This window comes from Peromyscus californicus, unplaced genomic scaffold (genome assembly GCF_007827085.1).
Source record: "Peromyscus californicus insignis strain IS unplaced genomic scaffold, ASM782708v3 Scaffold_6__1_contigs__length_162567912, whole genome shotgun sequence".
In the NCBI taxonomy this organism is placed as follows: domain Eukaryota; kingdom Metazoa; phylum Chordata; class Mammalia; order Rodentia; family Cricetidae; genus Peromyscus; species Peromyscus californicus.
Genome location: NW_026294584.1, coordinates 128,496,092 through 128,519,704, shown reverse-complemented (window position 1 = coordinate 128,519,704; position 23,613 = coordinate 128,496,092). Strand labels below are relative to the sequence as shown.

Here is a 23,613-nt window from a genome sequence, read left to right as displayed (position 1 = left end):
TTATTTTGTCTGCAAAACAGTAAATCTTTGTCAAGTCTGTTTTGTCAGGTACACTGTTACCGCCTGGTTTCGATTCTGTTTGCTTAGTTTCTCAGCCTTTCGTTTTTAATGTGTTTGTCTCTGCTGCTGAGGTGAGTTACATCCAGCATATTGTTGGTTCTTGTTCTAAGTCAGTCTGTTTCTTTGTGTTTGTGTAATGTAATATATGCATGTGTACATGGTCATATACATGTGAAGACAGGAGGTCAATGTCTGATGTCTTCCTCCATCACTGTCCACCTTATTTGTTGAGACAGTCTCTCACTGGACCCAAAGCTCACTAATTTGGCTAGACTATCTAGCCAGTGTCAGGGATCTTCCTGTCTCTGCCCCCCCCACCCCCCAGTGCTACAAGTGTGCAAGTGCACATCATATCTGTTTTATTGTTGTTTCAGGTTTGTTTTTTTTTTGGGGGGGGGGGTTTGTTTTTTCAAGACAGGGTTTCTCTGTGTAGCTTTGTGCCTTTCCTGGAACTCACTCTGTAGCCCAGGCTGGCCTCGAACTCACAAAGATCCGCCTGCTTCTGCCTCCCAAGTGCTGGGATTAAAGGCGTGCACCACCACCACCCAGCTTGTTTTAGGTTTTTTAAGACAGGATTTCTCTATATAGCCCTGGCTGTCCTGGAACTCGCTCTGTAGACCTCAAACTCAGAGATCCCCCTGCCGCTGCCTCCGGAGTGCTGGGATTAAAGACATGCGCCACCATGCCAGCCCATGCCTGTTTTTAAATGTGTGTTCTAGGGGTCCAAATCAGGTTTTTATTCTTTGTGGCAAGTACGTTACGTACTGAACCATCTTCCCAGACCTAGTCTGTGTCTTTTTACTGGTGAATTGAGATAATTTACATTGGGAAACTGAGGTAGAAAGGAAGGAAGCTCAAGGCCAGCCTAGGCTCCATAGCTAGGACCCTGCTACCAAACAAACAACAAAAAAGAAATTACATATGTAAGCCAGGATCAGAGTTACCATAAGAAGTCATTATTTGGTCATCTAGTTGTTTTGACTCCTCTTTGATGGTGCTGTCTCTAGCTCATCTTTGTATTAATGTTTTGTTTTATTTTGGTTTTTGTTTTTTTGCTGTTTCTTATTTGCATGTGTACTTTTCTAATAGGATTTATTTTTCCATATGCTCTGAGAGTAATCTTTCTTCCCTCTGTGGTACAGGACTCTCCCCACACCGTTCATAAGGCTAGTGTTATGACCAATTCCCTTGGATTATGCTCTTAGCAGAAGCTCTTCGTTTCTCCTTTGAGTCTGCACTGTAATGTAATTTTCTTTGAGGACTTGAAACGCCATCCTATGCCCTCTTGGCCCTTAGGGTTTTTGCTGAGAAATCTGTTGGTCTCATAGTTTGCCTTTAGGGCTAATCCCTACTTTGAGTGTATGTCTGGTTAGTAATATCTTGTGCAGGTTTATATATAGGCCCAGGGTTGGCATCAGGTGTCTTTCCATATTGCTCTTCACATTTTATTTGAGACAGGATCTCTTAATGAATCTGAAATGCATGGATTTGGCTGGGCTAGTTGGCTAGTGACCTTAAGGAATCTGCCTGACTCGTGTCCCCTTATCCTGCCTCCCATGCTGGTATTACAAGAACATGTCAGTGCCTAATTCTTGTTCATCACATTATTTGTGTGCTGTAATCCAAGTCCTGACAACCAGAAGAGGGAAATCACCAGGAGTCCATGGGATACTCCCATTGCTGTGCAAGAGTGCAGCCTCACCACAGGTTCCCTCCGCAGATTGGCTGTAACGCTGTCAGTTGGGCTCCTGCTGTTGTGCCTGGAAGCCTCATAGACCAACCATCAGGACAGAAGCCCAATTACATCAAGAAGTTTGCATCAGGTGGCTGTGACAACCTCATCAAGCTGTGGAGGTCAGTGAGTTGTGTGGACATCTCCTGGAGCACTTCTGCTCTGCCTGCCATTGCTCAGCCACACTCTATAAGCAGCAAGGTCACCTTTCTCCCTGTCAGTAACAATACACTGTTTTCGGTCTGTTAGGACATCCTTTTTAAAACAAACACCTTTCTCTTTTTCTAAGCACTTTTAGTATTCCCCAACCTTTGGAGCTATGGTGGAAAGGGCATTTTCTGGGGACTTGATGGACAACTTAGTGAGCTAAGTAGAATTCCACTCATTATTCTCATGGAAGAGAACATGAAAGGTGGACTATCCACCCAGGGTGGAGATGCTTGCTTGCCACTGCATTCCCTGCTCTGGTTTCCTCTGTAGGGAGGAAGAAGATGGCCAGTGGAAGGAGGAGCAGAAGCTAGAAGCACACAGCGACTGGGTTCGAGACGTTGCCTGGGCCCCCTCCATTGGCTTGCCCACCAGCACCATTGCCAGCTGCTCTCAGGTCAGCCCCGACATCATGAGAGCAGCCCATGTCCTCAGCCTTGAGTCCTTCCAATGTCAAAAGAGGGGAAAGTCCTTCAGAGGGAGGAGGGAGGGCAGCAGGTATCTTTAGACCTGGGCAGAGACCAGGAGCATGTAGGACTAGTGTACAGTGAGATGGGTCAGAAGTAGCTTGAGAACTAATCCCAAACTTGGAGCCAAGTTCAGGTCCCTCCTGACCCTCATGTAGGAGGGATGGAGGTGCCCAAACTTAGTGCCTTGGGTTCATATATCTAGTCACCCTTCCCAGATACCACCAGCTCTTATTTCTTGTCAACCACTGGGATGAAAGATAAGAGGCAAGACCTTTTAGGCCCATTAGAGTGTTTTTATTGGAAGTTCTTCTTGTTTGTTTCACACATCCCCTGTTTCTGAGCTTGGTTTAAAAGATGGCTGTCCCTGTTCAGATGAGAAAGACTAGCCAGGCAGGGAGAAAAATATCCGTAGCAATGACCTGTTCATCCATAAAACCACAGAATTCAGTGCCCCTGGTCTATTGTGAGATGTGTAAACAGATAAGTAAACAGATTAAGAAGCAGGACAGTGGAACAGACTGTTTAGCTGCCTGTCTGCAGGCCCAGATGGCTGTCCCTGGGGAGAATGCTTAATCCTCCATCTCCTGATGTGTCTTTCCCTAGGACGGTCGAGTGTTTATTTGGACCTGTGATGATGCTTCAGGCAATATGTGGTCACCCAAACTCCTGCACAAATTCAATGACGTTGTGTGGCATGTGAGCTGGTCCATCACAGCAAACATCCTGGCCGTGTCGGGTGGAGACAATAAGGTATAGCCTATTTCCTAGGCAGTGAGCATACAGGCTATAATTTATTTATATGATTTTTCACTTGCTGGCATGTATACTAAGTGGTCCCACCTAGTCAGAGGTGGATCTAAATTACATTTCAGTCTCTCAACCTTTTGGGGTACTGTGTACACGGAAAAGGAGGTGATGTGTAGGGTTTGCATAGCTACAGTGCAGCCGGAGCTCTGCAAGGAGAGCATTGAGCTGTCCAGGATGTTGATGGGCCTCTTTCCTAAGAATCAGGATAGACCGCAGGGGCTTTTACTACCTCCTGTGTCTCTACCTCTTGCTTTTGCTTTGAGCCAAGTGGCCACTGGAAAGACCAACACTGGGCAGAGATAAGGAAAGTAGGGAACACCTTCTGCCTTAAAGCATAGCTTCTCTGTAGAGGTTAGGAGCACTTCCATACTTTCTGTAACTGTGGTAAAATATGTATTTTTTTTTAACTATTGTAATGACTTTTAAGTGCCGTGTGTCGACACTATGCAATTGATCTCCAGAACTCTTAAGCTTGTAAAACAAGCTCAGTACCTATTAACTAGCTCCATTCACTACCTACTCCACTTTCTGTCCTTTCATGACTGGCTTATTTCATTTAGCATAATGGCTCCCCTTTATAAAGCTAATACATAAACAACATTCTTTATTGTTAAGAGTATGAGTGAAGAAACATTTTTTTTCCACACCTCTACAGGTAGCCTTTTCTGCTCTGTAGTAGTTCCAGAACAGACTTGCAGGCCCCATCTCAAAGGATAGCTTTACTTCTACCTACCAGAGTCAGGACCTGGTGTTTAAATTGGCATTCCTGAGGCATTTTACAGCTGGCTTATCTGCCTGTCTTCTAAGGCCGTTCCTCACCCTGTGTGTGAAATAAAGATCCTATTTCTGTGTCAGGTGTAGGTGAGCTGCACAAGGCGATGTACTTCTGAGGAGCCATAGAACAGTGTTGTCAGAACAGTCACTCAACTTTTCTCCAGGGACAGACCTTTTCAGCTGTTTCTCTGCAAGGGTACCTCATATAATAGTTACGTCTTGTCTAACTTGTGCTGTTAAAGACAAGCAGCCCAACCCTGGCCTGCTCTTAGCCACACACGTCCTCTCTCATTGTCACTCTATTTAGAGCAGCATCCCATGTGGGCTGTTCCTACTGTGCTCTGTAACATGAGTTAGTCCTTCCCCTGCATTTTGAGCAAGTGTAGTGGGAGGTACATGCTTTTTCCACAGCCTGTGTCACATTGAGGATGAGGCTGGAAAGCAGCAGAAACAGGTGCAGACCTGTGACTTTGTATGCTAACTTGCAGGTGACCCTGTGGAAAGAGTCGGTGGATGGACAGTGGGTGTGCATCAGTGATGTCAACAAAGGCCAGGGTTCTGTGTCAACCTCCATCACAGAGGGCCAACAGAATGAGCAGTGACAACACAGGCGGCCTGGTCTTCTTGTTTCCAGGACTGCCTATTCTGGAACAACGTCCAAATAACTGGGAAGAAGGGTCCCAACGCTACCAAGATTCCATACCCAAGGAGTGCCCACAGATGGAAACTGGGTGCTCACCTGCCTTACTGGGATTCCATATGTTTAGTAATTTAATGTCCAGCTGAGAGTATTCATGTTAGGAACAAATGACTATTATTTTTAAATATTTTTGGCCATTTTTAACTATCTTTTGGTTCAGGCTGTTTCCAAGCTAATAAAATCATATTGCATAGAAACTATGCTGTGTCATCCCACACAGTCTATCTATCTGCCCAAATTGGGCTGCTGTGAGCACCTGTGTAAGCTATATTCCAGGCTGGGCCTGCAAGGGCAGTAGCCCCCTCTGGGTACACTTACTCCATGGGATGGGATTGATGACTTCTGCCCTAAAGAATGGGTATGAGATGCCAACACATCCATATGTCAGGCAAGGAATGTTAACCCAGAGCATTCAAATATAAGGCTATGGTGGGAAACCACGGTTCTGGTCCTAAACAACCTTGAGCCAGGTACCACCTCCCAGCAGAGGTCCTGAAACCTTCACCTGAACCAGCAGTCAAAACAGTAGCTACTGTCTACCATCTACTGCTTGAGTAGCCTTCACACTGTATTTCAGGTAAGCAATATGGCAGAGGAGATAGGCTTACCCACTTGCTAAGGAGAAAGCCAGGATTAGAGTTCCAGCCCACCTCACCCCAAACTTATCCACTGTAGAACCAAAGAGGGGGTGTTGTTAGTCCTCAGCCAAAATATGTTCACATCAAACCTTTACATAGATACCAAGGCAGCTGCTCTATCCAGTCACCTCAGGAGAACTGCAGAGCCCCATCTATCCTTTTACTTTTCATAAGCCAAACCTGTTGTTTGCCATAACACATTCAGGAGTAGGCACATGGCCTCCTAAGTCACTCCATAGAACCCGCGAACCTTCTGAAAATTGCATAAAAACCAGCTTCCTTTCTTCCATGATAGGCATGAGAACAAGACTGGAAAGGACCTTTCTTGTGCTGCTCAACTTACAGAGAATGCATGGGAGTCTGTCAGCCTAAGGACAAGCCTGGCTTCCTATGCTGCTTGCTGCTCTCAACGGAGACAGTGAGAGTGATACTATGACGCATGACACAGCAGCCAGGGGCTCTTTGTAGCTTATGCCTTTGAGGATCAGTTGAAATGGTATGGGGCTGCATTCAGTAAAATTATGATCCTAAGAGCTTAGGATTGGAAGAATAGCTCTATGTGGCCTAAACAATAGTTCAAACAATCTCTGGTGTCCACACAAGAGGGTAGTCAATGGAACACATTCATAGTACTACACTGGGGAAAGTTCCAGGAAAGACAGTCAGACATGGTAGGCACACTTATAATGACAGCACTTGGGAGGCAGAGGCAGGAGAATTGCCACAAATTCAAGGCCAGCCTTGTCTGCAATAGTGAATTCCAGGGCAGGCAGAGCTACATATTGCAATCTTGTCTCAAACACCCAGCTATTACACCTTACCAGTATCCCTTCAATTAACTTTAAGGTCTGCTTTCTTTGTTTTGAGATAGGGTCTCTCTATGTAGTCCTGGCTGTCCTGGACCTGGATAGATACATAGCTGAGGATGGCCTTGAACTCAGCCTCCTGCCTCTTTCTGGTGAGTATTGGGATTATTGGCTTGTACCACCATGCCCAGATTAAGGTTTGTTCTTGAAGCCAAGCAGCCTTGACAGAGGCCAAAGTAATCTGTAGTGGTTTCACTGTGTGAGAAAGCCTAACACTCTGTAAAGCAGTGGTTCTCAACCTTCCTAATGCTGCAACCCTTTGATACAGTTCATGTTGTAGTGACCCCACAACTAGTAAGTAGCAAATCAAACTATTTAATTGCTATTTCATAAGTATAATTGTGCTACTGTTATCATAATGTAAATATCTGATATGCAACCCCAAGGGGTCATAACCCACAAGTTGAGAACCACTGCTTTAAAGGAATATAACAAAGTGCAGAACTTGACAACTCAAATACCAGAATATCCTGCTTCCAGATCAAAACTAACAGGTGTACAAAAATATGGCTCAACCAAGAGTGGAAAAGATACATGGCCGGAGTCTTGGTTCAGTGCTAAAATGCTTGCCCAGAATTTGTGAAGACTTGGGTTCCATACTCAGATACAGGGTGAAAAGAGGCAGGGTTGGGGAGTGTATGTAAGGCAGGAGACTTGAGTTCCAGGCTAGCCTATACTATATAGCAATACCATTTAAAAAATAAAAAAAATTAAAAAAAAAAAAAAAAAAAACAGCCGGGCGATGGCGGCATGCCTTTAAATCCAGCATTCGGGAGGCTGAGCCAGGCAGATCTCTTTGAGTTCCAGGTTCGAGGCCAGCCTGGTCTACAGAGTGAGATCCAGGACAGGTACCAAAACTACACAAAGAAACACTGTCTGGGGGGAAAAAACAAAAAACAAAAAAAAACCCCACTAGACCATGGAATTAGCGGCTAAGAACTTTAAAAACAGCTATTACATTTTTAAGAATGTAAAGGAAAATGAACATAATGAGAAAAATACCTAAAAACTCAGTAAGTGGAATTTCTAGAATATACTCTGGAAGTACACAGATTAGACAACACAGAAACATATGAATTTTAACACTTATTAGAAGGAACCAAGTAAGTACAGGAAAAGGAGATCGAGAAAATAAACCAATGATGTGACCTGTGGGGCAATACCATGTGGTCCAACCTGTGTATAGTTAGATTCCTGAGGGAAGAAGGCAAGAAAGTGAAAAGTAGGGGAAGAAATTTGAAGAGACCACCAAATATTTTTCCACAATTAAAATTAAAATCCTAGCTGGGCATGGTGGCAAATTGCTTTTAATCCCAGTACTTGGAAGGCAGAGGCAGGTGGATCTCTTAGTTCCAGGACAGTCTGGTCTACGAAGTAAGTTCCAGACAGCCAGGGCTGTTACACAGAGAAACCATGTCTCAATTAAAAAAAAAAAAAAAAGAAAGAAAAAATTAAAACACTAATCCTCCAATTGGGCACATTCAGGGACAGCAGCACTTTAGAGACATACATACTATAGTCACAAGAACACATAAAATAGGAGCCAACTTTTCATCAGAAATTACACAAAATCTCTGACAAAAGAAAACTCATAGAATTCCATACCTGCTAAAATAAAAATATCTTTAAAATAAAGATGTTAGCTTTCTGTTACTATAACAAAATGCCTTAAATAAAAAGATTTACCTCAGCTCACAGTTTCAGGATCTTTGGTCCATGGTTTGTTGGGTCTATTCCTTTGGCTTGTGGTTTATTTACTACATCATGGTGGACACTTATTGCAAAGGAAGAAGCCTATTCACCTCATCATGGCAGGGAGAAGCAAGAAGAGAAAAGGACCAGGACCCCAATATCCTCTTCAAGGACATATGCCCTCACTACCTTAATTTTCTTCCATTATACCACACCTCTCACCAGTACTACTGGTTGGCAAAAGCAGCCTTTAGCAAACATTTAAGATCTGAACATGATAATGTTCTAGCTTGGTATGGTGGCACATACTTGTAATTTCAGCACTCAGGAGATAGAGGCAGGAAGATCCAAGAGTCCAAGGCCAGTCTCAGCTACACAGCAAGTTCAACTGCAGTGAGATACTCTCTTAATAATAGGCAGGGGCTAGAGAGAATCCACATAATAAAGCTGGAGAGGTGGAGACAAGAGTATCCTAAGAGCATACTAGGCAGCCAATCTAGCCAAACGGGCAGGCTGCAGATGCAGTGAGAGACCTCCTGTCAAAAAATAAGGTGGGCCAGGCGGTGGTGGCTCATGCACGCCTTTAATCCCAGCACTCAGGAGGCAGAGCCAGGTGGATCTCTGCGAGTTCAAGGCCAGCCTGGTCTACAGAGTGAGTTCCAGGAAAGGCGCAAAGCTACACAGAGAAACCCTGTCTCGAAGAAAAAAAAAGGTGGAGTGATAGATAGCTCAGTGGTTAACAGCACACATTGCTCTTGCAGAGGACCAGAGTTCTCTTATCAGCACCAACATCAAACATCAGGCAGCTTATAACTCCTGTAATTCTAGCATCAGGGATTAACACCCTCTTCTGGCCTCTACAGGTACCTGCACACATGTGCACAAGCCCACACAGATATACATACACATGATAAGAGATAAAATTGTGAGGATGGCGGATGAAGTACAAATGTGGAAAGCACCTGATGCCAGTCTCTAGTCTGTATACATACCTGCACTACCCACATACACACAAAATATCAAACCACATAGCTGGGTATAGTGACACACATCTAATAATCACAGCTACTCAGGAGACTGAGGCCTCAGGATCTAATGAGTCCAGGAGTTCAATCCAGTCTGAAGAAAAGAGCAAGAAATTGTCCTTGTCTCCCCACCCAAAACAAGAAGAGGAGAACGGAAGCAAGAAGGAGAAGGGAAGTGGAGAAAGGAGGAGGAGGAGGAGGAGGAGGAGGAGGAAACAACCCAATAGTGGCATAGGCTAGAATCCTGGCAAAGGCAGGAAGACTACAAGGCTATATAATGAGACCAATCTCTAAATCAGTAAGACCAGACTTTATTAGTTCCACTTTAAACACAAAGGGAGGAAATAATAAAAATGCTGAAAACAGATATTAGATACCAATCAAAAGGGAAGAATCAAGTATCTGTTTCTGTCAAATAAAACAGGCACTAGAAGGAGAATGCCATCAGAGACACCAGAATATGATAAAAGGGTCAATTTGAGAAGGCCTAACAATCCAAAATTGTCTGCACTTAATAGAAACTTCCAGACACTTGGAGCAGGAACAACTACAAAGAAACCAGCTCCAATTTCAGTCTGACATTTCAATCCTCATTCAGTAGCAGAACAAAGCTCTTAGAACTTAGTACAGAACACGTGAACCATTCTTGTACTTGACCTGACATACAGAACATTCTACCCAGCAATGCTTCAGTGCATTCATTTGCTCCTACAATACTCATCAAACAAAACAACGTATGGACCTGAAACCCCAACACATATAAAAATTAAACTCAGAGGGTTGGTGTTGGATCTCCCATCCCAGCTTTTCCCACTACATGTGGCCAGCTAAGTTAAAGGATGTTTTATCTGAAATGAGTCTCAGTGTAATCTCTAGGAAGAATATTTTTAAACAAGCACTACTTTATTTAAATTAAAATAATGGGGAGGGGGGAGGGACTGAAGAGATGGTGATGGACCAGCCCGACTCCATCTTAGATTAGAAGCCATCTTATTACAGGGTCAAAATAAATTCATTCCTGTTGTCTGTAAAACTTGGGTTTGACCATGTCTTAACCTATTTCCTGAAATTTGACATGTTCCACACCCTATACCCTAATCTCCACCCTGATGTTCTGCCAAATAATTTTGAAATGTTCTACCAAGTTCCCACATAACCAAAAACCCTTGAAACACCTCTAGCCTTGCAGTTTTGGGTCTAATATAAAGCCTTCCTTCTCCTGTGTTCGATGCCATTTTCATAAACCCCACTTCAAGGAGATAGCCCTGTCTGACAGAAAATAAAGCTAGCTTAATTTGACCAAAGAATCTGGATAATGGCCTTTACTCATTTGTTGGGACTGACAGTGACTTAGGGTCTAAGAGCACTGATTGCTCTTCGAAAGGACCTAGGTTTGATTCCCATACCCACATGGTGGCTCACAACTTTTCTGGCCTCTGTAGGCACTGCACATAATATGACAAACAGACACATACAAAACACCCATACACATAAAAATAAGTTTTTAATCAAGTTAAATTAAAACAATGAACACCTGTGAACCCACACATTCACCCAAGAGCAAGTTACAGGGCTCTTCTGTATTCTGGATCCCTCACCCCCAGCTTACTAGCCCACCTCTCTGTGGTCTTAGACAGGGAACCACAGCTGTGGTATGCTGACATTGACAAAAGGAAACACATCCTTCCCAAAAAGGGTTCCTCTGTGTAGCCCTGGCTGTCCTGGAATTGCTCTGTAGACCATGTTAGCCTTGAACTCAGAGATCCCCCTGCCTCTGCCTCCCAACTGCACCACCACCACCCAGCTCATAAAACAGCTTTTCATAGCTCTTCCTCTACAGCTAGCTTAGCTCATGGCAAGCTCTCAGTTCAATGAGACCCTGTCTCAAGGCAGTAAGGCAGGAAGTGATAGAAGACACCCAACATTCTGCTATGGCCCCCACACATGCACATAGAGCTCAGACCTACAAACTCAAGTGCACCATACACAAAAGAACAATTTTAACAATAAACTGTAATAAAACTTACTTGAAATATGTGAGCCAGGTCTCTGCCATGTATCTAGCCGCACATTCCCTAGAGTATGAGGCAGGAACATCACTTTAACCCAAGAATTTGAAGCTAGCCTACATACAGCACAGCCAAGCCTTACCTCAAAAGGAGGGGGAAAAAATGTAAAATAACCATACATATGAATTGCTTATTTCTAGACTTTTCCATATACTATTTCCAGATCATAGTCAACCCTAATTCAACCTATGCAAAGTGAAACTGCAAAAGGAGACTCCATAACAATATAAATATATGACATAAGTTTACCTTTTTTTTTTCCTTTTCTAAGATTTTTGTTTTATTTTTAAATTACATGTATATGGCCAGGCGGTGGTGGCACACACCTTTAATCCCAGCACTCAGGAGGCAGAGGCAGGTGGATCTCTGTGAGTTCGAGGCCAGCCTGGTCTACAGAGTGAGTTCCAGGACAGGCTCCAAAAGCTACACAGAGAAACCCTGTCTCAAAAAAAAAAAAAAAAAATTACATGTATATATATCTGTCTGTGTTTGGGTATGTGCCCATGAGTGCAAGTGCTGGCAGAGGCCAGAAAGGGCACTGGATTCCCTGGAGCTCGAGTTACAGAGATGGTTGTGAGCCACTCAATATGGATTCTGGGAACTGAATTCAGGTCCTCAGCAAGAGCATTACACATTCTTAACCATGAACTATCTCTCCAGCCTAATATTTTTCCTTGTAAAAGTAGGCATTTTTCTGGGCTTGCAAGATGGATCAGCAGGTTATGGCACTTGCTGCCAAATCTTACAACATGAGTTTGATCCCTGGGTCTCACCGTCAGTGAAAGGAGAGAACTGACTCTCATATGCGACTGTCCTCTGACCTCTACATGCTGCAGCATGTGTATGCCCAAACAGATACACATACACACAAAAATGTATTTTAAAATCTTGAATAACTAATCTCAGTACTGAGGGAAGCCCCAGAACAATACACCAGATACAGTCTCAAAACTGGTTCCCAAGTAGCAGACTGTTAGTGGGGGGAGTGGGGGTGGGGAGGGATGGAGAAAGGCCTGAGGACCTCAGTGTGGATCCCAGTGGTTCCATAAAAGCTGAGCCGGAGTGGCAGCCCACCTGAAATCCTAAAGCCCAGTATGTGGGGCTAGAGGACCCCTGACAAGCTGGCCAGCTAGACAAACTGAATTGGCAAGTTCTCAATTCAGTGAGAGAGACTGCCTCAGAAAATTAACTCTTAGAGAGCAATTGAGGAAGACGCCTAATGTTAACCTCTGACCTCCACCAGCATGAGTACACAGTGCATGTAAAGGTGTGTGCACGCTTGCATGCACACACAATTCCCACTAATGGAAGCCAATGCTTTTTAGGCACATGTTTGATTTCGGGTCTGAGGAGGAAATGCACATAATTTATTTGAGGGATCTCAGTGGAACAGAAAGCTATTTTCAACTGGGGCCATTTCGAAAGCCTAACCCTAACCATAGCAAGTCAGTTGAAAAACCATTGGGTAGAAATCAATAAATAAGCTGAAAAGCCACCATGTAAAATAATTTGTGAGTTCATGTTAGAAAACACGAGTCAAACCCAAACTCTGAAAATGAGTAAAGAAATAGAAACCCAAGTAATGATCTTGCCTTCCCTGTGCAAACTGCATATGCCGGCAATAAATACTTGCAAGTGCACTCAGAAGGCCATAACTACTTTAAGTCTGCACTAGGCGGTTATCTGTGGTAGTTACATCTATTCAGTACAAAGTCTTGGGGAACCTGAACAATGTTCAGTGACACCATTGGAGCCTATAGGTAAATCTTGTTCTTAAAACATCACAAAAAGAGGGTTGGAGAGGCAGCTTACTGGTTAAGGTTAAGATCATATAGCTCTTGCAAAGGACAAGAGTTCAAGTTCCCAGCACACATATCAGGTGGTTCACAACTGCCTGTAACTCTAGCTCTAAGGGAATCTAATACCTCCAGCTTCCACATGTCCACAGACCCACACCCACACTCACATAATTAAAAATAAAATCTAAAAAGGAAAAAACTGTTATTTTATAACCAGAAAAGAATTACTGAGGACACTTGTTGAACTAGTTTCCAGAGCTGCACTCAAGACCTTTTGGTGTCAGGTCCAAGGATGAGACCTGAAAACCTTATGCTTATGAGCACTCTCCAAAACTCCGCATGCTATAGCCCAAATTGGCACTAGCAATTGAGACCAGGGCCCTGCAGTTCTCACCTAGCACTTAGACCCTGGGGCTAGAGTACCAGCAACTCAGAATGTTTAAGAATAATGGCAGAGGGGCAAGTGGCCGTACCAAGTACCAGTGCCCAGAAAGGACTAGGATCCCAGGAAAGGGAAAGGACCAGATCTGTGAAGATGGCATACCTGTGAGGGATTTTTCTAGACTGGATCCTGTAGGTGGAAGACCCACCCTAAATCTAGGCCACACCTGTGGCAGCCCATATAAAAGAACAGAGAAAAAAGGAAGCTTGCTTTTTGCCTGCTTGCCCTCATTCTCACGGCAACGTCATGCATCCCGCAGTAAAGCATTCCTCCCTCACTGGTATTAGAGCCTACTTCTGGATTGGAATGTAGACTGAAAATCAGCGGAGACATCCCACATTGTGACTGAACAACTAATGGATTCTTGGCTTTTCTGTTAGGAGACAGTCATTGTTGAACTAGCCCGACCATAGTCTGTAATCACTCTAATAAATCCCCTTTAATATGCTGCAAGCCGTAGGAAAACTGAATAGAAATTCAGCTATCACAAAAGCTACTACTTGGAAAAGTCAAGGACTTCTCCAAAGGTCAAGCCATGGCTTAAGAAGTCTTGGTGATATTTTAGCTTTTGTATATATATTAGCTGGTTCCTAAAATGATTTTCTTGTGTGCTTCCAAGAACTCCTAACAGTGTATTTATCTAAAATGCTTATCAAGCATCCAAGGCCAAACAAAAATAACACCTGTCTCCTAGGTCAGGTGGATAGCTTTATTTCTTGTGCAATTTAAGGTGAGACCCTCCTTTTTTATACAACCTTACTAATAGACCCCTAACTTCTTACCTAACCACTTCTAGGAATGTAGACTGAGCACCATAGACCTCCTTTTCTAACCGGTCATTAGCACTCAGTTGACCTCATCTTTTACCACTCCCATTTTCAGGTCGTAAAAGAAAGCCTGGTGGAAAATTCTTACCTACCTATCCCAGCACTCGGGAGGCAGAGGCAGGCAGATCTCTGTGAGTTTGAGGCCAGCCTGGGCTACAGAGTGAGTTCCAGGACAGGCTCCAAAGCTACACAGAGAAACCCTGTCTCGGAAAAAAAAAAAAAAAAAATTCTTACCTACCTTTATGACCCTGTAGAATTCAAGCCTGGTGACCTTGCTCAACCAGGGGCTTGCTATTGCTTGGGTTTATAATTGGATTCCTGGGAGGCTTAGAGGGAATGTAGAGAACTTAGAGACGGAGAACAGAGAGGGATAAGAAGGATTTTGACCAGAGAGAATGTGTGGACAAGATGGAAGATGAGGAAGAGTCAGATGGGGAAGTACCAGCTGGGTAAGAACAAGATGAGCCGGGCGGTGGTGGCGCACGCTTTTAATCCCAGCACTCGGGAGGCAGAGCCAGGCGGATCTCTGTGAGTTCGAGGCCAGCCTGGACTACCAAGTGAGTTCCAGGAAAGGCTCAAAGCTACACAGAGAAACCCTGTCTCGAAAAACCAAAAAAAAAAAAAAAAAAAAAAAAAACAAGAACAAGATGAAAAGGACCTAGATGAGGCAGAATTAAGACAAGAGAATTAAGATAGAACTTAGAGGGAGCAGTAGATAAATATAGAGAGAAATCAGGCAAGAAAGGAGCTAGGCACAAGAACAGAACTGAAGCTGTGCAAATAGGATGTTATGCCAGAGGAATTAAAGCAAGTGGACTATAGAGCTCGGTGTGCTGAGATTCTATTTCCCAAAAATAGTCCTTGCCGTTCGTAGTTTCTCTCCTGAGCCCCTGGGAAGTATTACTATACATAAGTTCATTCTATCAGTTCTGCTTCTCTGGAGAACGCTGACTAATACAACACACATTAAAATTGAGTCCATCTAGTTTGGTTTTGCCTTTGTTTATTGAGACAGGATCTCACAGTGTAGGCCAGGCAGGCCTCAAACTTGTGTCAGCCCTCCTGTCTCAGCCCCTAGACTACAGGTATGATGTGAGCCATCATGTCTGACCTTTCTTCCCCTATCCCCATTCAGCCTGAGACTAAGATTTAGCCATGTTGATTAAAAATACAAAACACACCAGTATGGAGGATGTCACAGTGACAAGCTAATAGGTCTTTGTTCCCCAGCTTCCCTTCCCACAGCCTGTGGTCCTCATATGGAGGCATCACTACATTGGGTGTGCAGGGAATACTGGGACACCTGCTCCCAGGAGAGAACAGCCTGGCTCCCATTCTCGGAGCTGCCACACTGATTTTGGTCACAACAATCAAAAGTAGAGAAAGGGCTGGAATAATGGCTCAGCAGTTAAGAGCACTGGCTGTTCTTGCAGAGGTCTTGAGTTCAATTCCCAGCACCCACATGTTAGTTCACAACTGTTAATAACTGTAGTCCTATGACATCTGATGACCTTTTCTGGTGTGCAGACATACAAGCAGACAAAATACCCATATACATAAATAAATCTTTAAAAGGGGGAAGGGTGTTGTGCAGAAACCACCTGTCCTTCCTGGAGTTATACAGTCTTCCCCAAGCTCGGGGAAGGTGCACTTCCCAGCCCCTGCCCTCTTCCACAACTGTGGGTGGATAGTTAGGCATTTTCTAGTGCCTTCTCCCTCCACACTTCTTCCACATCACCAGACCTTCTTCCTGGCTAACCCACACTCTGGATGCCAAGGTATGTTACTAGAGGGTGCCAGCTCTGCCCCTAGATAGCCAGCAACTTGTGTGTTTGCTTACTTGTGGCCTTATCTAAGATCAACACCAGCACCTCCTGCCTCCAGAAGCTTCCAGGGGCCCAGTGGACAAGCCTCATATCTCAGCTAATGCCTGATCACCATGCATTCAGGTATTTCCTCACCACCTCTATCTTCAGCCCCTCTGGGCTCCAAGGCCAAATGGTTTCTAAGTTCAGGTGGGTGACAGGGCTATGAAGGTGCCTGGTAATATAGTTATGTTGGGCTCGGACTAAACATTTCAGCTACCCCTGCCAGATGGTCTTTTTCTCAGAGGAAGGGCAACCCAGCCCATGCCTCACCTGTCCCTAGAGTTCTGACAAGGGCCCAATCTCTTCCAAAACTACCTAGTAGGTCAGGATGTCAGGGGCCCTGAATCATTTGTTCTGCTATCACTGCCCCACAACTGGACATCCAGAGTGGCCCTGTTGATGCAATGTCACTATCACTGTGGCAGCAGGGACAGGTCAGAAAGCAGTGCTTCAGGAGTCAGAAGCCTGCACTGCCCCAGGTAGACATCTCTAAGCCCCAGCCCTCAGGCCATCCTGTTTTTCTTTCTTTCTTCCCCCCGCCCCCTCAAGACTAAGTTTCTCTGTGTAGCCCTGGCTGTCACACTCACTCTATAAATCAAGCTGGCCTCAAATTCAGAAATCTGCCTGCCAAATGCTGGAATGAAAGGCATGCACCAACCACCACCCAGCCCTATTTTTTCTTAAGAGCATTATAGAAGAGTCTCCAACTACACGAAGCCCTCTAGAAGTGGCAAGTCCTAGGGCCAATGGAATTTGGCATACTCGTGTCACAACCATGGGCAGGGTTCAACACAGCTGGTCCCACTCCTACCCTGTCCCTCAGTCCTCAAAGAACTAGCAGGCAAGGGGAGTGGATCTTTGTGGCAAGGTTTCCAAGAACTGCCCCCTGTCAAAGTTACGCTGCAGGGCTCCCAACACCAAGTCCATCTCATCTGCTCTTCCACAATGGGCACCCCTTGTCCTAGGGCCGTGATACCTGCCAGAGGACAGAGAGGCAAGCTGTCAGGTTAGCAAACACCAGCCTGGGCTGGTGTATGGCTCAGTGGAAAATGCCTACCAAGTACAAGGCCCTGGGAATTATGCCCAACAGTCCAAAACAAAAACAAAAATAATCAGTAAGACCAAACAATCACCTTTTACCACACAGAAGGCCAATAAACCATGAGCGTTCCCCCACACTTGCTCCCTAGGGAGGACAGTTCAGCCCATCTTTGGGAACACCCTAGAAGCAGGTGTCTATGTGATCAGTGTGTGGAAGTCAGAGACACAGCTGAACAAAATCTTAAAGCTCTCCTGGTGGCAACACCATCTCACATGGAAGGGGGCAAGCCAAGGTCATACCACAACTAAGCCAGATGCCAGAGCTCCTCACCTGCCAACCCTCTACCAGGGCCAAGCCTACACGGGTATTACAGAGACATCAGGAGCTGATGCCCCACCAGAAGCCAACTGGATACCTCTCAGGGCACCTGACTGCCACTGTTGTTCTTCAACAGTGGGGAGGAAAAGAGTACTTAGTTCCCAAGGAATGCAATACTGCCCACGCAAAGTAGACAGCTCAGAGGTGAGGCTGTCAGATCCGAACAAACACAAGGCTTCCTATATAAGGAGCAGCCAAGCAGCAGGCACCACATCCCCAGGCATTCCAGGTAGGCTCTCTCTGCTGTGTGTTTGTATATGTGTGTATGCGTATGCATAACTGTGTGTGTTCACAGGGGTCTAAATTACTCACTACTAGCCATTCACTTACTTTCTTACAAGAGAGCCTTGCTTCACTCAGCAGTCCTACCCTTCCTTCAAGAAGTTTGCTAGGTTCCAACCTGAGCAAACTCTAAGACATGGAGATGAGGTATGCTACCAGAAGACCTTCTCTCCCCAGGGCCATCTGTCACCACCATCAAGGCCATGCTGTCTTCAGGGACCATCTGCAGTCTGCTACTCCTGAGCGTGCTCTGGATGGATGTGGCCATGACAGGCTCCAGCTTCCTAAGCCCAGAGCATCAGAAAGCCCAGGTAAGTCCATCTCCACAAGCCCCACATCCATCCTGACCTGGGGTCTGTTCCAGCCCCATGACCAGCAGCAGTGGCTCCATCTTTCTGGGCTTCAAGCCTTCTCACAGCATAAAGGAAGCCTCTGGATGTGACCCAATTCTGCTTTTGGAATAATACGCAGATTTGAGACCCTAAAGAGAAAACCTCATCCAAGCATGGTAGTGCACACTGTAATCCCAACACTGGTAGATGAAGGCAGATGAGCCTCAAATTCAAGCCCAACCTGGGCCACATAGTGAGACTCTATCTCAAAAAAACTAAAACTAATTTTAAATTTTAAGAAAAATAAGCCAGTTGTGGTGGCGCATGCTGGTAGGATTTGCTGAAGGAGGCGGAGGCAGGAGGATCACGAGTTCCAGGCCAGCCTGGGCTACATATTTAGCCGGGCGGTGGTGGTGCACGCTTTTAATCCCAGCACTCTGGAGGCAGAGGCAGGCGGATCTTTGTGAGTTCGAGGCCAGCCTGGTCTGCAGAGCGAGATCCAGGAAAGGCACAAAGCTACACAGAGAAACCCTGTCTCGGGAAAAAAAAGAAAAAGAAAAAGTGACCCTCTTCTCTTTTCTAGCAGAGAAAGGAATCCAAGAAGCCACCAGCCAAACTGCAGCCACGATCTCTGGAAGGCTGGCTCCACCCAGAGGGCAGAGGACAGGCAGAAGGGACAGAGGAGGAACTGGAGATCAGGGTTGGTACCCAGGCACCATTATGTTCTTATAGCAGTAAAAGGAGGGTTTTTTTGGTTGGTTTTTTTTTTTTTTTTTTGGGGGGGGGGGGGCGTGGAATGTAAGCTAAATGCAGGGCTTTTCAAGCTACTCAAGAATTGGAGTCCAGCAACGACAGCTCTAAAAAGGGTTCAGGGTCTCTGGCCCAAGAGCAAAATGTCCATAGGTTAACTGTGCTGCAAGGGTAGCGAGGGAAGAGCCACGAGCAGCAAAGATGTCAGCAGACTCCGGGAGGTGGGGTGTCACAAAGAGCCAGGAAGCACAAACAGAGAGACAGAGACAGAAAAAAGCCTTTGTCTATCCCAGGGGCCTCTCAGGCCTGCCCTGGTTATGGAGAGGTGAGTGGCCTGCTCACACCTGTGGCCAAATGAGTCAGTTTTGCTCTGAAAAATTTTGCACAGGGTGAGGAAAAACCACAAACAGCTCAAGGATTGGGAGAGGGGAATAAAGGAACCCAGAGATGCCTCTCAGCAACTCACCTTAGGATTCCCCTGAGAACTGTAAATAGCATTTGGCAATGTCAGTCCCTATACTGTGTGTCTACATGCAACTTCCTCTTCAAACACGGCATGATTAACTGGGCAGCAGGGGCACAACCTAGGGCTTCACAAATGCTAGGCCTGTGCCCTGCCAAGGGTCCCATCCACAGCCTGTTCCACTGTTATCATGGACCATTTACTCTCTACAAAACCCTGTAAGATAAGCGAGGCTGGCATCCTTTGCTCAACTTTGTAGATAAGAAACACAAGTTGAAAGGTGAACTCACTTACCCAAGGCTATCAGGTCAGGGTTTCCTTCCTCCATCTTCCTCTCTGATCAAGGGCAAATGCCAATGCCAAGATCACCAAACTCCTGGTCTCTGACCCTCTCTGGAGTCTGAGTGTCTTCTCAAACCCTTGCTTCACAGGAAGTGTGACCCTTAAGCCTCCTCAAGGTTCCTTCACTAACATGGCATGGACACAGTCTTGAGACAACCAGGTCCACACTGGGCAGGTGACTACCCCAGCCACAAGAGCCCTGCACTTAGTTCTTATAGGGAAGAAATCTTAGCACAGGGCCAGGATTAACATTTCCTAGTTCCTATGATCCTCAACAGGAGCCAGACATCTGGCTACATAGCAAGTACTAGGCACAAACAGATGGAGAGGCCTGTAGCATGCTAGGCACAGAGTATGACAACTGCCTACCCTCCCATTTGGGGCTCCATCTCTCCGAAAAGGTTTTCTCCCCAAAATCAGATCTGTAGACAGAACACCAACTACCTCTACCACACTAAACAGATGGATCATGAATCAAGAAAAAAGAGGCTTTTCCAAGTTGTGTGAGAACCAAATGCTGCCACCTCTCACATGCCCCGACCATTCAGTCCTAGGGTGTCAGCTCCGGCAGGACCCCTAATGGACGTGTGGTTTTCTTCCTTGATGGTTAGGTGAGAAGAAAATTTAGCATTTGCTGAAGATAAGGCTAGAAGGGCCCCAGGTCCCTAAAAGTCACAGCACTCCCCATCTATGCTGCTACCTATTCATATTTCCTGAGGCTGAAACAAAGTAAGGAATGGGCTACCATCCACCTGGTGCCTAGCAGCCTGATAGAGCCTGTGCCCACGCCAAGCAAGGACTTGGGACTAAGCAGATTTCTGAGTCCTGCTTTCTAAATCCTTGGCTATCACCTCTATCTGTGACACAGGGAGGTCATCCAGACTCACTTCTGCCCTGAAGACAGGGAGAGTACCAGACCAGTTAGCACTCCCCTCTGGCTCTAAAATTACATTCACAGACCACTCAGATGGCCAATATAGCCAGGCCTCCCTGGGGAGAGGTGGTGTTTTGGGCAAGGCAGGCAGAATGAGGCCTCAGAACCTCCCAATCCTACTTCCTAGTTCAACGCTCCCTTCGACGTTGGTATCAAGCTGTCAGGAGCTCAGTACCAGCAGCATGGCCGGGCCCTGGGGAAGTTTCTTCAGGATATCCTCTGGGAAGAGGTCAAAGGTGAGTCAATCTGAAATGGAGCTTACTCTATTTTATGAGTGACATAAATTTTCTTCCCCAACCCACTCTCGAGCTTCAAATCTTTTTTTTTTTTTTTTTTTTTTTTTTGAGTTTCTAATCTTCCTCACTACCTGTGGGAAAGGGTGCTGAGCTGGTATGTGTGGGTAGCCCAGGAGGGCTGGAGCACCAGGTCCATCTTCAACAGCTGTGTTCTAGATACTAGTGTGTTAGCTAGCTGCTAGGTCCCATCTGAGGCTCAGATCTTTTAACTGTGAGGTAGGGCTGATATACCTATTGCCTGCATTTCAGATTATCTGGCTTTGAAATATCTTTACAGTGCAACGTCATGAAGGGAATCTGCCACAATGGTACTGAAAATGCTAGCAGACACATATCTTAAGCTTTGTTTTTGGTTTATTTTTTGTTTTTTTGAGACAGGGTTTCTCTTTGTAACAACCCTGGCTGTCCTGGAACTCTTTGTAGACGAGACTGGCCTGGAAAATACAGAGATCCTCCTGCCTTAGTCTCCCAAGTGCTGGGATTAAAGGTGTGCGCTAACACGCCCGGCTATACCTTATGTTTTTTGTGTAGTGATGGGATGAAATATAAGCACACTATCACTGAGCTGCATCTCTGGTTTTCAGTATCCCCTTACTTTGTGAAATAAATACGCAGCTTTTCCACGCCTGAGGAAAACAAAAATTTCAAGAACAAGCTACATTCTTTCTCTAAGCACTTCCTCACAAATATGGCAATCATACGTACCTCACCATACAGATGAGGAAAGCAAGATTTGGGGATATAAGGACACTTACCCAAGAGTACATAGTCCACACTCAAATACCATCTTCCAAGTCCAAGGCCAGTGATCCCCACCCCCATCCCTACACACTTGCTCCCAGCATACAGGATTAAGGAAAGCAAATTTGATGACACAAGCAAGATGGCGAACCTGAAGACTGACTTGACCTCTTGGTTTTTCAGAAGTACCAGCTGACAAGTGACTATTGACAGGACTGGTTCACTGTGATTTCCTCCTGAGCAAGAACTCACATCCAGCCTTAGCCTCCTCTGCAACTCCCCGCACTCTCCTACTGCCCTGAGAATAAATGCTCAAGCTGTGTGTCAAATGTTCAAAGTAATTTTTTTCATCGACATGGTAAAGTTCACATTTTACTTAAAAATTATTGAAACAATGAAATGAAAAAATGCTTTAAGTTTATGACCCATGAGAAAAGAAAAACAAAGCTAGCAAGGCAGGAGCATGCTTGAAACCCAAAGGAAACCTTACTCATTCCAGCAGTAAAACAGCAGGAGGCATGTAAGACAGAAGGTTCTAAAGGTGGGGGCTAGAGGCCACAGACACAGTTTATTTCATAGCAGAGCTTCCTGAGTAATTAAGAGCTACACTAGGAGTTTCCAAAGAGCCACCAATGGCTGCATTCATAAAGATGCCAGTTGACAGTATCAGAAGCAACACACTCAAGACCTTTCTGGGGTGATCAGAATGGGTGCTTGGCAATGGCTCTCGAACCATACCACACAGAGCCCTGCGTGATAACCACATTCTCCACTCTTCAACTCCTGGACAAATCTGGCAAAGTAAATGTCCCATGTGCTCAAGGCTGGCCACCACCTGATACCAGGTAGATGTCCCAAAATATTTCCCAAATTCCAGCTCACAGCTCATGAGCCTTGATCCCCAAGTCCTACCGCTGTATACCAGTTGAGACACCTTAGTGAAAATCTTTAGACCATGTCCCAAAGCCCAATGATATTAGAGAGACCTATAACTAAAGCAAGAGCTCAGAGATAAGTTCTCCAAATTCCTTGTGCAGCCCAGTGAGCACTTATGTTGCCCAGAGAACAATGTTGCCAAGGCAACATTGCTACAGCAGGAACCATGTACCTCCTCAAGGGAAGCCTTGGCCACCCAGAACCCAAGGCACGAGATGACCAGGGATTGGCACACTTAACAGGCACTGTGAAATCTAAACGCATCCCTGCCAAGGAGCTGTGATGCTCCTCGACATTACCATATGGGAACTCCTTACAAATGAATGCTCAGCCTCACTCCAGGCCTTCTCCAGAGAATCCTTTAACAAAGCCTCCAAGGAGTCGGGCATGGTGGTGCACACCTTTAACCCCAGCACTCAGGAGGCAGAGGCAGGCAGATCTCTTGAGTTTGAGGCCAGACTGGTTCCAGGACAGCCAGGGATGTTACACAGGGAAACCCTGTCTCGAAAAACCAAACAACAAAAACAAAAAAACAAAAAACAAAACCCAAGCTATGACTTGCTTAGAAGTCCCAGGATCCTGTTCAAACAACACAGCACACAGAGCCAGGTAGCTATGGGGTCCTTTGCAAAACTGGAAACAAGAAGATACACAGATGTCCACTGTGCTGCTCAGTTTTTTTCAACCTGACAAAGCTATTAATCATCTGGGAAGAAGGACCTCAACTGAGAAAATGCCTCCATCAGATTTCTTGTTAAGCAAGTCTGTGGGACATTTTCTTGGTTAATGATTAATGTGGGAAGGCTTAGCCCACCTCGAGCAGTGCCACCTCTAGGCAGGTGGTCCTGGGTTATAAGAAAGCAGGCTGAACAAGCAGGAAGAAACAAGCCAGTAAGCAGTATTCCTCCATGTCTCTGAGTTCCTGTCCTGCCTTCTCTCAGCGATTGACTGTAACCTGTGAGCTAAAAGAAAAGAAAAGAGGCCGGGCGGTGGTGGCACACGCCTTTAATCCCAGCACTCGGGAGGCAGAGCCAGGCGGATCTCTGTGAGTTCGAGGCCAGCTTGGGCTACCAAGTGAGTCCCAGGAAAGGCGCAAAGCTACACAGAGAAACCCTGTCTCGAAAAACCAAAAAAAAGAAAA

The 23,613-nt window shown here is 45.5% G+C and overlaps 1 protein-coding gene across 7 annotated transcripts in view; it reads left to right on the top strand.

Moving 5' to 3' along the window:
* Positions 1 to 23,613, top strand: part of LOC128099828 (protein SEC13 homolog) — a 36,339-nt gene that overhangs the window by 11,664 nt on the left and 1,062 nt on the right. The window contains exons 6-14 of one of the 7 annotated variants that reach the window (XM_052721652.1): positions 1,781 to 1,914; positions 2,273 to 2,396; positions 3,073 to 3,219; positions 6,256 to 6,346; positions 17,473 to 17,625; positions 17,856 to 17,989; positions 18,597 to 18,710; positions 20,627 to 20,735; positions 21,720 to 21,894. In XM_052721652.1, coding sequence (XP_052577612.1) covers positions 1,781 to 1,914; positions 2,273 to 2,396; positions 3,073 to 3,219; positions 6,256 to 6,346; positions 17,473 to 17,625; positions 17,856 to 17,989; positions 18,597 to 18,710; positions 20,627 to 20,735; positions 21,720 to 21,739 — 1,026 coding nt within the window. In that variant the 3' untranslated portion in view covers positions 21,740 to 21,894. Of the gene's footprint in view, positions 1 to 1,780; positions 1,915 to 2,272; positions 2,397 to 3,072; positions 3,220 to 4,538; positions 4,951 to 6,255; positions 6,347 to 17,472; positions 17,626 to 17,855; positions 17,990 to 18,593; positions 18,711 to 20,626; positions 20,736 to 21,719; positions 21,895 to 23,613 lie in introns of those variants that run through there. The other 6 variants (XM_052721650.1, XM_052721654.1, XM_052721653.1 and 3 more) reach the window with 6 other exon arrangements.